This window comes from Talaromyces proteolyticus, assembly GCF_021365285.1.
Source record: "Talaromyces proteolyticus strain PMI_201 chromosome Unknown BGW36scaffold_9, whole genome shotgun sequence".
NCBI lineage: Eukaryota > Fungi > Ascomycota > Eurotiomycetes > Eurotiales > Trichocomaceae > Talaromyces > Talaromyces proteolyticus.
Window position 1 is genome coordinate 389407 of NW_025764285.1, and position 14291 is coordinate 403697.

General features: G+C 46.6%; 4 protein-coding genes across 4 annotated transcripts; all 4 read left to right on the forward strand.

Moving 5' to 3' along the window:
* Positions 1–1660: 1660 nt before the first annotated feature.
* BGW36DRAFT_429691 (uncharacterized protein) lies at positions 1661–3982 on the forward strand (the record flags this gene model as incomplete). The annotated part of the gene is made up of 2 exons (XM_046220726.1): positions 1661–2093; positions 2172–3982. The coding sequence occupies 2 exons, from the start codon at positions 1661–1663 to the stop codon at positions 3980–3982; spliced, it is 2244 nt and encodes a 747-aa protein (XP_046069321.1).
* Positions 3983–4629: 647 nt separating this feature from the next.
* BGW36DRAFT_383459 (insulin-induced protein-domain-containing protein) lies at positions 4630–5999 on the forward strand. The gene has a single exon (XM_046216663.1). It carries the CDS (start codon positions 5130–5132, stop codon positions 5853–5855), a length of 726 nt encoding a protein of 241 aa, XP_046069322.1. The 5' UTR covers positions 4630–5129; the 3' UTR covers positions 5856–5999.
* A 792-nt stretch (positions 6000–6791) lies between these two features.
* On the forward strand, positions 6792–9289 carry BGW36DRAFT_383461 (phosphoribosylaminoimidazolecarboxamide formyltransferase/IMP cyclohydrolase). The gene is made up of 3 exons (XM_046216664.1): positions 6792–7076; positions 7123–7249; positions 7315–9289. The coding sequence occupies exons 1-3, from the start codon at positions 7058–7060 to the stop codon at positions 8954–8956; spliced, it is 1788 nt and encodes a 595-aa protein (XP_046069323.1). The 5' UTR covers positions 6792–7057; the 3' UTR covers positions 8957–9289.
* Positions 9290–9291: 2 nt separating this feature from the next.
* BGW36DRAFT_323782 (calcium-activated chloride channel-domain-containing protein) lies at positions 9292–12571 on the forward strand. The gene is made up of 5 exons (XM_046212697.1): positions 9292–9747; positions 9796–9949; positions 10003–10297; positions 10356–10787; positions 10844–12571. The coding sequence occupies exons 1-5, from the start codon at positions 9615–9617 to the stop codon at positions 12296–12298; spliced, it is 2469 nt and encodes an 822-aa protein (XP_046069324.1). The 5' UTR covers positions 9292–9614; the 3' UTR covers positions 12299–12571.
* The last annotated feature ends 1720 nt before the right edge of the window (positions 12572–14291 follow it).

The window sequence follows — 14291 nt, forward strand, 5'->3', positions numbered from 1 at the left end:
TTAGATTAGTATTGGTCAAGAATTCACCTCAATAATAAGCTAGAAAAATCGCTCCGTCGCTTTTCATCCTAGGGGTAAATTCTAACAGTTGAGTTCTGCTAGTCGAATATGTATATCCATTCTTGCTAGCCGAGATAAGATATTGAGAATCTTATTGAAAGTAATATAATATAAAGTGTGCCGCATATAATCACAAAAGTAAGAAACACCATTACTACGTTAAGAAAAATCGCTTCGCGTTATGGCCTTCATACATAGTACACTCTAAATTAATCCTATCACTTTATCGGCTACCCAATTACCACCATATTAAGGAAGAAGGGTAACAGATTCACTTAGGTTTTAGTACCTATATTTTACTATATAGGCTGCGAGCTTAATCATTCTATCTTTATTACGAAAGATCACCACCTCAGCATCCTTCTATTGAAGGGCGGTCGGCGATCATTCATTTAAGGAGGAAAAGACGATGCTTATATGAGACAGAGACACTGCAACTTACACTGAAATAAATGCTTAAGCCGGTATACATACAACTGCTTGATTCGTTTATCTGACACAATCCTGCCGGATCTCGAGCTGTAGTTGAGGATTTCTGTCGCTAGAGCGACTCTAACTAGAGGAAGTTTATAAATATACCAGTTATACTACTATAAGGTGGCTAATAGATGGATGAACAGGATTTGGTGCCTTTTCATTCGAGTTTTTCTAATCTTCTGATAGTGGTGATGTATAAGCAATGCCAGGTTGCTACTAAGAAAGTTATCTTTAAGGGATTTCGTTTCGACTGTATTTCCATAGGATCGATTGATATTCGAATGTTGGTTGTGAAGAATTTCTACTTACTGATAATAAAGCCCTTTCCTTGCCTAAGATCATTATATATACAATTAATGCTAGACCCTACAATACTTATAAAGTTCTCAAAGATTTCGGGATTATATACAGCAATAGTTAGAGATCTTAATCCTTCTCTTTATCGTAGCTAGTAAAAAAAAATAGTATCAGTACTTATATCTTAGACGTTTATATAAATTTCAAGATTTCATTAAGTCTTACCGAAAGAGTGATTTTAAATATAATTTTGATATACATTCTAATTAAGAAATTATACCTTTTACTAATGATATTCTTTGTTTATTTGCATAAATATCTTATCTAAGGTTAAACAGCATTCATTTATAATTAATAATAATAATATTAATAATAATAAACAAAAAGAAAAACAAAAAAGAAGAAAATAGCAGAGTATATAGTCGTGTACCATGATTATATACGGATATACGAGTAGTCGAGTGGGTCATGGATAGCAGCAACCTCCAGCAAGATCTCGCGTCGACTTATCAGCGCTCCCGACAAAGAGAATCTGGCCGCCTTGTCTTTTTCTCGGCTCACGCGGCGTCCGTTTGTTCGTTATTTGTATCGCATCCATCGCCTCTCTACATATTGTCTCGATTGAAAAGGAACGCATCTTACTAGGAATAATATTTCCGCCATCGGTTCTGTTACACAAGCTAATTCAAGCTTCCTCGCCCCTTTGTTCATCTGCTCCTTTCCATTCCCTTCGACCACGTCGGGGGAATAGCTGAAACCATCGAACGCGCTCATCTTGCATCGCTCGGATTCTGCGACCCTCGTTTTTCAGCGAACCCCCGACGCAATGGCAGACGTCGAGACAGCGGCAATCGACGATTCTCTGGCTCACTCTGAAGCCGGGGACGATCAACCAACACACAGCACCGTCAGCGCGACTGTCGGTATTCGCCGCCAGGCCAATGGCACGATCGGCTCAGTTTACTCTGGAAACAAGATCAAGCACCTGAAGAAAGAAGACGGTATCGCGCTATGGCGTAAGGACATCCAGTACCAGTTTCTGAAGCTTGTTTTCGAGGATAAAACCCCCGTCTTCACGCGAGCTTCTGATGGTGTTAAGAACCTCGATTTTGCCGATATCTACATCGATGCGATGGCAAGGAGCAGCAAAACGAGCAAGATCCTGAAAGACAAGCTACAGAATGATAAGCAGGCTGCGATTAGCATGGCAATGGTCTGCCTGCTGGTTAATTTCGGGCGCATGAATACTACTTTGAATTGTACGCGCTTTTTACTTTCACTTTCACTTTCACTTTTCGTCTTGGAATAGAATGAAAATTACTAACTTGCTTTGATAGTCTTCCCAGAAATGCGAGCGCAATTGAGAACGTATCATTCGATTCCATCTTTACAAGCCAACCAAGACCCGAATGCTTACAAACAACTCCAAGATGCTCCTCGCCTCAAGTCAATTCTAAAAGGCGCTTCGGAAGATACCGACCAGCCGCCAACTATCGAAAAGATCAAAGAAGAGAGTGTACCTCGCACTAATCCCGTCCACCTTATTTTCCTCCTGGCACAGTATGCACCGAAAATATCCGAGACACACTTTTTCGCTCCCCGTGATTTCTTTGATCTCGTTATGCGCAGCACACTCAGCAGTAAGAGCAGAGCGAATGCCTTTCTATGGCTCATGTGGTGGTACCTTGAAAGCGATTTCTCCCGGGAAGCTGCTTTGAACAATCCATTCGGGGCAGGTCTGGATGGAGAAGGTACAGGTGGTTTGCCTATCAAAGTACCAGCATTTGAGGGCTTGACAGAGGAGCAGGCAAATGAAGAGAACACAGATACCCCCGAGGAGATCAAGTACGCCGAAGAAATGCGCTTGGAACGTAAGCGTATATTAGAGGAAGATGAGCCTATTCCTCGAATCACCAAACGTTCCAAGAAGACGGAGCCCGGCTTTGATGATGACCAGATCGGGTCTGCAAATTCCACACCCCTCCATCCTTCTACGCGTCGAGTTGCAGTTCTTGACGAAGAGGATGACTGGTCCACTCCTGGATCTGCTCGTTCGCGATACAAGAAACCGAAACGAGAGTCATCCCTCAACCGGGCGACTGCTCAACGTATTGTTCTCAAGACAAGAATGGACCAACCTACTTCGGATGCCGCGTCTCCGGCTCCTCCAGGATCTGGGCATCCGGTTCTGAATCAATTTATAAATGATTCTGCAACTCCAAGCCATACTCTGCCGTCCCGTCGACCCCGGCCACTAACACAGCACCAATTAGCTGTCGAACAAAACCGTCGACATCGCATCGCATATTTGCTAGCACAGCGCAAAGCTGAAGCTTATAGAGTCACACGCCTCCAGCGAGAAATGGAACCAGCTGTCGTTCGCTACAGTTCGCGTATAATCCAGAACTTGCCCAATGCTGGAGTCGTCGAAGGGGAAGATATTTGGGGGAATATTCCCAAGAAGGAGGATTATGGGGAAGCAGCTCATCACTTCTTGTCAGTTCTCCGCAAGGCTTCTAGAAGATTGGATCGCTGGGACTGGTCAAAGGCCAATGGGCCAAGTAAGGACCGCAAAAAGGCGAGAGAAGAACGCCAGAAAGCATACCAGAACGGCACTGTCCAACTCGGCCTCGGCGGACGAGTTGGTCGATCATCTCGATCGGCTCGGCCAAGACCACCTCGTCCCTCGAAACGCAAGATTGCGCCGAGCGCTTCTGCCTCTTCGAACCTGAAATCTAGGGTTATGCCATCTGTTAAAAGCGACGTGCAGCCATCGTCTGATATCGCTGATGGCACTTCTGTCAAAGACGGTCCCTCTGGCGACGTACAATCCTCTCTCGCGAGTGTTTCTCGTGGTGATCCAGATCTCTATGGCGACGAGACGTTGGACGACGTCGATAAAGACGCCCTGAACGAGGGAAGCGGACACGAAGATGAGGACGACTCGGAACTATCATACCCTGAAGACGAGCACGACGAAGAGGGTGACGACGACGAACTCGAGGAGGGAGAGGGCGATGGCGATTCCACCTTTGAAGGCCGCAATGGCTACGATAGCTACTCTGAAGCAGGCGGCGATGGGGAAGATGATGTCGATGGTGATCTTGAACAGGCTGGCGAAGGGGACGAAGTCATGGAAGATCAGTGAGGATTAGTTGAGGATTTGGCACGCTATCTTTTTCATTTTTCAGCTTCGAATTACGTTTTATCCTTATTTTGTTTACAAGATTTGTTTCTGATAAAATCATCACAACTGATTTATATGTTTCATGAATGTATATTACAACGGCGTTTAATGTTAATGTTGTGACAACAAAGTCGATTCTTGCCTACATGTATTAAAGATATAACCGAAGCAGTCAATCTCCCCAAAATAGACTGATCACGAGGCACATGTACATCTCAGGCAGGCATATACAGGTCAACTGCACAAGGGTGCAGGCAGCGATCTGCATGAGCCCAGCCCGTCACGATACGTTCCACATGCAATTAACGCTGCACGCTGCACTCACTTAAACATCCCCGCTTCTGTGCAGGGCTCAAGGACGGGGCTAACTGTCCTCTCAGACAGGCCGTATAGCGACGATTGGAAACCAGACGGGGATGAGCATGATCGTGTGATGAATACGACGACGATGTATGTACCTAGTCCCTAGTGGTGCTCGCTGCGGGGATGTAACGTAACAGACGACTTGCTGCTGTTAAACACATTTTTATTACATATGTATATGATTGAGCGCGTCAACTGAGGGGCTGTTATGTCCGTTGTAGTTGAGCAATATTGAAGAGCGAAGAGCGAAGGCTATACATGTGTCATGTCATAATATTGAAAACCCGAGGGCCGTAATTGGCGGCGGCAGGGACTAATTAACGTTAGCCTAGGCTGTTTATGTTAGCATGCAGATCCTTCAACAGAATAAACACATGTAATAATCCGGACCTCTACCACAGTCGCCATCCTTGCTCGGTTGCTAGTTCTTGCTTATAAGACATAGCCGTGTGCGTGCTGCTATCACCCACTTCTCGCTCGCATTATTATCCCTCTTACAACAATCCATACGATATTTTTCGGCTCCCGTCCACACCATCGGCTCTCGGCGTCAACAACCCCAACAGACCAACAATACTGCAAAGGAGCAAAAAACGTTCCGACTGGCAATTAACTGGCAACTGCACGCTCCAACGGTGGCATGCTATAATAGTGACTGTGTACCTCTCACTTTGACCAAGCCCAACTTCACCTCTCGGATCTTGTCCAGATACCCAAAAAAAAACAGATCAACCGTTCGCGTACAATGAGCGAAACTCCTCGAATTCTTCGGCCCAGACCGCGGCGACCCTTCGAACTCCCTTCCAACGACTCCTCACAACCTCCCACCCCGCCCAGCGGCGAAGTTCAGGGCAGCAGCAACGCAGCCGATCTCCTAGACGTCAAGAGCGACCTGGCAGCGAGACGGACAGGGTCGCTGCTCAACCTGACTTCCTCAACACTACTCGGAATCTTCCAACCGACGGCGTTCGAGAGCGGTCGAGATGAGAATAGCCCCTGGGATACGCAAATACACACGCCGATCGACGGCAACCTGCCACCTCACCGGGCCCTCGACACCCGGTCTCCAGATCAGCGCGCTGCTGTGCACCGTCGGACGACCACTCTTACCTTCTACGTGCCATTGATTTCGAAAATGAGTCTTCTTTTCGCATGCGGGGTAGTGTATGGGGTAATCATGGCCCATTTGCACGAAAACCACCAGATCACACCCGTCAAACTTGAACTCATCGATCGAAACTCGTACAGATATCTTGGTTCATGGGGGGTGGGCGGAGTTGCGCTTGCCTTTGTGTTACCTTGGCTAGACAATCTGTGGGAAAATGCTAAAAGTACCTCAAGCTCGAAGAAGTTGGCAAATGGATACCAAGCGGCTGGAAAGGGAACAAGCAGTGGCACACGGTCTTCGCGGTGGACCCTTGCGGTTCGCAGCATTGGTGCTTTTGTGGGAATTGGCTTCGCTCTGGTTTGATACCATTTTTGTATATGAAGAAGATGATATATGCTAACTCTACAAAAGCGGAAACTGCCATGGGAGTCTACGACCCAAGAATCGCTTACCCTCGCTCTAGTCAACCCATTCCTGTGGTATTTGATCGACCGGACGAAGACCGGCTTTTGGTTGTCTACGGTGGTCGCACTGACAGGCATGGGAATTACGCTGATTCTTCACCCCGGAATCATACCATCGTCGACCGGTCTGGGCATCCGCAACTGGCAGCTTGCACATGACATCGAAGGCGGCTTATCACAAGACGCCACAGCGGTCGCGATCTGGCTTGCTAGTGTTTTTTACAGCGCCTGTGTCTGTTTTGGAAACATCGGGCGCCAGCTTGCCCTCGGCACCAACGTTCAACCAGATCTTTCTGTTGGGAAGTGAGCAGATGGAAGCGCTGGGGACGTGAATTTATAGATGACCACTCTTCATTCTTCTTCTTTCACTTTTTGTTTTAATAATAGTCATTAATATAGCCCATCCTACAGTTGGAATGGCATCAGCATATACCCGAGATCATCAATACTGATCTCTCGCCGTTACCTTCCATACTACCGCACAGGCTTACGTTCATAATGCCACCAGTTCCCATTGTCTGCCTGACAGACGACCAGGCAGGAATAATATATAGATCAAATGCACCACGCAAAGAACCAGTACTACTACTATATTAATAGTGTGTAGAGTCAATCATTGCAATCCCTTCCACATCGAATTCGAAAAGCACTGCACCCAAGATCGACACCTTTGAAAATTACTCTCCATTCCCATAGACGATTTCCGTACTTCATAGCACACCATAAGAGCATACTCGTAAGAACGCTTTTGAGGAGAATGTTGATTTTTGCGTTGTTCATGGAAGGAAAAGAAAAAAGAGAGGAAAAAAGGAGGACGCGCCGGGTATTTATAAGACCTGATTTGATTTGTTTGTCTTGAAATTTTCTAGCGGACGGCGCTATCCCATATGCGGCTTGGGGCGGGGATGGCGATATTATTCGATGATGAAAGTGGGATGGACGAAAAATCGGGGTGCGATTTCGGACGCCATTAATATTTTGTGATCAATTGATGTGAACTGGTGAAGGTCTTGATCGGCTATTTATTAATATTAATATTGGTTGACGTGCCCCTTCTGAGATTATCGTCGACTCTCATCGTGTATTCTACCATCCGAAAAAATGGCCCAGCAAAAGTCAGGTATGTCACGTCATAACCATGTGTGAAGTTGAAGCTGACAGACCAGCCATTCTGTCCGTCTACGACAAGACCGGACTGCTTGACCTAGCCAAAAGCCTGGTTAAGCACAACGTCCGTCTTCTCGCCTCCGGTGGCACGGCCAAATTGATTCGCGAAGCCGGGTTTCCAGTCGAGTGAGCGCCATTGTTCCAATACCAACTGTCGATAAAGTAACATCTAAACTGATCACCCCTCCCAGGGACGTATCTGCCATCACAAATGCCCCCGAAATGCTTGGTGGCCGCGTCAAGACTCTCCACCCGGCTGTCCACGGCGGAATCCTCGCTCGCAACATCGAGTCCGACGAGAAGGATCTGGCGGAACAGAAAATCGACAAGGTCGACTACGTGGTGTGCAATCTGTACCCATTCAAGGACACCATCGCTAAGCCGAACGTGACTATTGCGGAAGCCGTCGAAGAAGTCGATATTGGCGGCGTGACTCTACTACGCGCCGCTGCGAAGAACCACTCCCGTGTCACGATCCTGTCTGATCCAAATGACTATCCAGAATTCATCAGCGAGCTCGAGGCTGGAGACGTCTCAGACAAGACTCGCAAGTTGTTCGCGCTCAAGGCCTTTGAGCATACGGCAGACTACGACACTGCCATCTCGGCCTATTTCCGTAAGCAATACGCAGGCGAAGGTGTCCAGCACCTGTCCCTCCGCTACGGCACCAACCCACACCAGAAGCCTGCGGCTGCGTATGTTGCTCAAGGAAAGCTGCCGTTTAAGGTGCTCGGGGGCTCTCCTGGATACGTCAACCTGCTAGATTCGCTTAATGCTTGGCCGCTTGTCAAGGAGCTGAAACAGGCTTTAGGTCTGCCCGCAGCAGCCAGTTTCAAACACGTTTCTCCTGCTGGTGCAGCCATTGGCGTTCCATTGAATGAGAAGGAGCGCAAGGTTTACTTTGTCGATGATATTGCCGGCATTGAATCTTCTGGTCTTGCGCAAGCCTACGCTCGTGCACGAGGTGCTGACCGTATGTCGAGCTTCGGAGACGTCATTGCTCTTAGCGATAAAGTCGATGTTCCGACTGCGAAGATAATCTCCAGAGAGGTTTCTGACGGCGTGATTGCCCCCGACTATGAGCCTGAAGCTCTTGAGATCTTGAAGAAAAAGAAGGGCGGGAAATACCTTGTTCTTCAAATCGATGAAACATACACCCCGCCACGAACCGAGACGCGTACGCTGTACGGCGTCCAGCTCGAACAAGGCCGAAACGACGTTGTCATCTCTCCCAGCAAGACCTTCAACAACATCATCACACCCAAGGAATCAAAAGGCCTTCCTGATGCCGCTCTCCGCGACTTGACCGTGGCGACGATTGCCCTCAAATACACCCAGTCCAACTCCGTCTGCTACGCACTGAACGGCCAGGTCGTCGGTCTTGGAGCCGGCCAACAGAGCCGTATCCACTGCACGCGCCTGGCCGGCGACAAGGCCGACAACTGGTGGATGCGGTTCCACGAGCGCACGCTCGGCATCAAGTGGAAGGCCGGGGTCAAGCGCGCCGACAAGAGCAACGCCATCGACATGCTGACCTCGGGACAAATCCCACGCACTGATGTCGAGAAAGCCGACTACGAGCGCGTCTTCGAGGAAGTGCCAGCCCCCTTCACGGCGGAGGAGCGCGAGGCCTGGTTGCAGCAGTTAACCAACGTGGCTGTCTCCTCCGACGCCTTCTTCCCGTTTATCGACAACGTATTCCGTGCTGCACGCTCTGGAGCGAAGTATATTGCTGCGCCTAGCGGCAGTCAGAACGACGGCCCCGTCTTTGACACTGCTGAGAAGCTGGGTATCACATTTGTCGAGCAGGGCACTCGTCTGTTCCACCATTAAGGCGGGTTTTACACATGGGAATGGGTAAAAGTTTATGGAGATACCTGGCTTTTTTCTGTTGATTGGATGATACAATTTTAAAATTCACCATACCACAATTTGCTAGTAGATATCCAAGTCTACTCTGAAGCTTATAATATAAGAATACAATAATGGTAAATAATCAGCGCCGACCGCTAAAAGGCTTGAGCTGGCTGTGGCCAATCAAAGGCTGCCGCAGGCTCAGCTGCGGCCTCCCGCACCAATCAGAGCCTGCATCTTATTATGGCCCCACCTCAGCTGGCGTCAGTTCATGAAAATCACAACAATCATAAGTTAAATAATTAATATTAATTAAATCACACGAAGCTCACTCAGCTACTCTTCAGCTCTGGATAGTTCTGCCAACTCTCTCGTGGCCTGATATCCTACCTAGAGTTTTGTTTTATCCTTTGTTGTTGATTTTTCTATCATTGGCTGCTTGTTTGTTGAGTATATGCTTCATCTCTACGGTTGCCTAGTTCAGCCTCACACACAAGAGTCATCTTATAGAGGACAACCCTGGCAATGATTAATATCCAGCTATCATATCCCTAGACGGTGTCTCTATTGAGACTTTCTAGCAGTATTTATATTTATTTTTCATCGATTGATTCCGATTGATACCGATTTTGGCAAAATGCAATTACTTTCTCCGCCGAACGAGGAGTCACACTATCCTGCCACCGAAACTACCCCTAAAACTACTGCTGATACGACGGTCGATAATCACGGCGTAGACTGGGTTATCCTCTACGAGTTTACAGACACTGGTTAGTTTCTTCTTCTCTCATGGTAAAAAAAAAACTGAATTGTGAAAGACGAGGAAACTGCCATTGAAGAGTACCGTAGTCTTATACAAACTCTAGACGCGGTGGGACTGCGGACCGAGGTCAGACATGGCAACGGCTCGTCACTGTTGATCTTCATCAAAGCTCCAAACGATCTTGTCGGGAATTGGATTTACATGTCAAGGTATGTTAACATGTTCGAAATAACTTAACTTGACTCATCCTCACATGCCTTAGAGTGCGTGACTGGCTCTATGGTATCACGCAAATCCGTCCAGCCGGCGACAGCCAGGCTTCCATTGAAGGTGAAACTGAAGCCGAAGACCTTCGGTCCATCTATCACCTTGTCACCTGGCAGAAAAAGGACGGTGGTGCTGGCATCACACCCAACTGGGGCAAATGGGAGAATATCAAGGCATCATTCCCTCTGCACAACCAGGCTGCGAACCAGGAACTGCTACGGCGGTGGAGCAGAACTACGTTCCTTACAAGCCAGGATTTAGACGCCATCCGAGCTTTGTTTGGTGAAAAGGTACGTTTGAATCGACTTGATTTTGGTTTGCTGCTTTGATATTAAGAATTCGCTTTAGGTCGCTTTTTACTTTGCTTTCACCCAGTCGTACTCCGCCTTCCTGACATTTCCGGCGGTGTTTGGTGTGCTGTGTTGGATGTATTACGGGTCCTACTCTATTGTCTTCGGTCTTGTGAACTGCATTTGGAGCGTCGTCTTTGTAGAGTACTGGAAATTGAAAGAGACTGACTTAAGTATCCGATGGGGCGTCAAAAGCGTCGGGGCATTAAAGGCTACTCGAATGGAGTATGTCTGGGATAAGGAAGTCACCGACCCACTGACTGGAGAAGTACGAAAGGTCTTTTCAACGAGAAAGCAAGTCCTCCGTCAAATGCTCCAGATTCCATTTGGGATCATGGCTGGGATTGTGCTTGGGGTTCTGGTGGTTGCTACGTTTGCTATGGAAGTTTTCATTTCAGAGGTATATCAGGGACCATTTAAGACATATTTGGTAGGTTATGAAGCCAAAACTCCCGTTCCAACTACTATTGACATGTATGGTTGTAGGATTTTCTTCCTACAATTGTGTTTTCCCTGGCTTTGCCAACTATCAACTCGAAACTTACAAGTGTTGCTACTCGATTATCTAAATTTGAGAACCATCGTACTGAGGATGATTACGAAAGATCTCAGACTCAGAAGACGTTCGTCCTCAACTTCATCACAGCATTTCTTCCGATTATTTTGACGGCTTTTGTGTATGTCCCTTTTGGTGCGCAACTCGTACCTTATCTGGACCTCTTTCGACTTGGCGTTGTCCATTCTGTGTCGTCCGTCTTTCGGATAAACATTCAAAGCCTAGGAAAAGAATGGGCTAACTTGGACAATTTTGCGGTCGATCCGGCTCGTTTGCGACAAGAAGTTATCTCTCTTACCCTCACCGCTCAGGTACTAAGTTTCGGCGAGGAAATGGTCATACCATACGTCAAGCGGGTTCTACTGCACAAGTATCGAGACTGGCAAACCCAAAAAACCACACAACAAGCAAATCGCACCCGCGCCTACTCTCAGGCTACTCACACTTTACTGGTCGATCACCAAGATGAAGGGCCATTCCTAACCCGCATCCGTAACGAGGCGGAAGCCGACGTTTACAATGTCCAAGACGATATCTTGGAAATGTGTATTCAATTCGGATACCTAACATTATTCGCAGTTGCATGGCCGCTCGTTCCTTTAGGCTTCTGGCTAAACAACTGGCTTGAACTCCGCGGTGATCTTTTCAAAATCAGCACCGAATGCCAAAGACCTATCCCCATCCGCGCCGATTCAATCGGACCCTGGTTGGACATCCTCAGCGTTTTGAGTCTGCTAGGAACGCTGTCTAGTGCAGCCATCGTCCATCTGTACCGAAACGGAGATATAGGCATTATTGACCTCTGGTCACTCCCCTTAACCCTCCTAATCACCGAGCAAGCCTACCTCGCCATTCAGTACATCGTAAGAACATCCCTCGAGAAAATCGGATCAGACGCAGTCCGCCGCGAGGAAGCGCGCAAATATATCCTCCGCAAAAAATACCTCGAAACCTTTTCCGAAGAAACCTTCCAAATGCTGTCTACCCAACGACTAACCCCTTCAAGACCATCATCATCCACCAACACCACCGCCGCCACCGAACACCCTCCCCAGCACATGTCCTCATCCTCGGCAACACTCTCCGTAACGCGGTCTCCCTCCACAAAACGCCTACACGTCCGTGAAAACAGCAATATCCAACGCATCACTGGCGACGAGCTCGACGTTGAGGACCACCCTGATCTCTCTTTCAAAGGCGGTCTGAGCCGGACAGACAGCGGCTCGTTATCAGACCAATACCGATCGATGCGGTTCTGGTCCTGGCACAAGACGTCGCAGGAGACCATAGAATCGGGCATGAAACTGATCAAGGTAATGTCGAATCTTCAGAGATCGAAGGCGTGGCAGACTAGGCAGACTAGTAAGCCGATGAAAAATGATTGATAGTACATAGTATATATCTCAGAAATGTTGAATTCTGCATATGATATAGATATCTTTTGTCCCTTTTTTTTGTTCAATTTTATACCTACTTATATAAATGAGACGTGCGCCGCTTATGCTCTGCCTGGTTCACGAATCGATCTCTGAAGGGTTCCCACGGGCCTCATTTAACTGCTGCATTAGTCTTGATGGCAGGTAGTTTACCAACTCAGAAAGCCAGTATGTTACCCTGATTTATTCAATGTCACTCATGCTCTTTCACAAAGATCTTACACGCTGCTTGAAATTTGATGGTGATATCAATTAGATGTTAAATCAGTTTTAACTAAGTAAAAATTTAAATAAAATTAGAGACGGCTTCGCCAGGCGACGTCACTCTCCAAAATCAGCCTCGCCTGCATAATTAGAGACAGGGGAACATGATCATGAGTGATAATCGTATACGACAGGGGGGTGCTAAAGGATAATCGATAATAAAAGTTGAAAGAAAAAGAAAGACCTCAGGTCCGCTATACTTGAAACAAAACAAAACCAGTAAAGCAAGTTTAAAACAACCAATGCTGCCCCTGATCAGGGGAGCTTCAAGATGGGGAAAAGACAAGCGATGGGTCGAAATTTTATCTCAATGTTAGGCTAGATAAATTGCTTCGTTAATTTTTAGCCTGAGGTAAATTCAAACAATTAAAAGTCTGCCGTAGTCTATTTCGAATGACGTCCTATAATTCAATTTATATATTCACTAAAGCATTGCTATTAGTACAGATTATTGCATTTTAAAAGCTATACCCAATGATTTACCGAAGGATTTCTAGCTTATAAAATTCTTAATAAAGGAGGCCAAACAACAGCGAATCTTATAAGCTAAGGGAATATGTTGGATTGTAAATGGGTCGAGAATTTATCTCAATATTAGGTTAGAAAAATTGCTGCGTCGCTTTTAGCCTAGAGGTAAATTCGAACACTTCTAGCCTTAAAAATCTCAAGAGATAGTAGCAAGACTGAGGTATTGATGACAAGAGAAAGTAAGGTTTTAAATAACAGTCTGTATCCCATAATAGAGTTCATAGTTCTGCTGAAGAGCAATGACTATGCCCAACGGTAACTCGATTCCCAATAAATCTTCCTTAGTCCAGCATGGGATCTGTTCTAGTAAGATAGCCGCTTCTTCGATTTTCGGTACTGCTGCATCGAGCTTTGATTTCTCCAACCCTGTGTTGGCCTTGAGCTACTGGAGGTAACCACGATTACCAGAGACATTTTTTTGAAGCTGCATGCCTTGTTCCAGTGGCTCATCGCACCCTAAAAATCTGTCGGCCCAAGGGAAGCTTTTGCCTTCCTGACTCAATGTCGCATCAGAAGTTAACAAAAGACCATGTATTCTTCTCATATGCGCTATCATATTGTCTTTCCGGCTGAACACCCGATTGCAACACGATCCATCGGGGTTAAGACCCCAACATAAGATCTTTGGATTGTGCTTGGCCTCGTGCCAATTCCTATCTTTAGCGGTAGCGAACCATCCAGTGTGCTTATCAATCCTTTGGCTTTGTGACTTTGGGCATCCTATAACACGACAGAATAGAGTACGGCTGTACTGCTTGACATGGCAGACCCAGAGACTGGTATTCCGACAATGGTTGCAGACAACTTGTGGGGAGTGCTATATAGTCGTGAGTAATGATACATATTTGTGTAGAAATTCAAGTTCTAATGACAAGGAAGGGGTGTTATTTGGCTTACGAAGGAGGAGACATCATTACTGCCCCAAAGACCTGGCCATCATATAGGTATGTTTTCCTCAACCCTCCCTCTATATAAATCTACCCTCAATAACAAATAAAAAAATTTTAATATTGTGATTTAATTTCCACTCAATGATAGACCATTGCCTTGACCACCTTCGCCGATCTCTCATGCGAAACTCTGACATCTCAGTTGTGCATTGGCAATGGTCTAAATATCGCCATATACCCTTTCCTAGTCTTCAGATTAG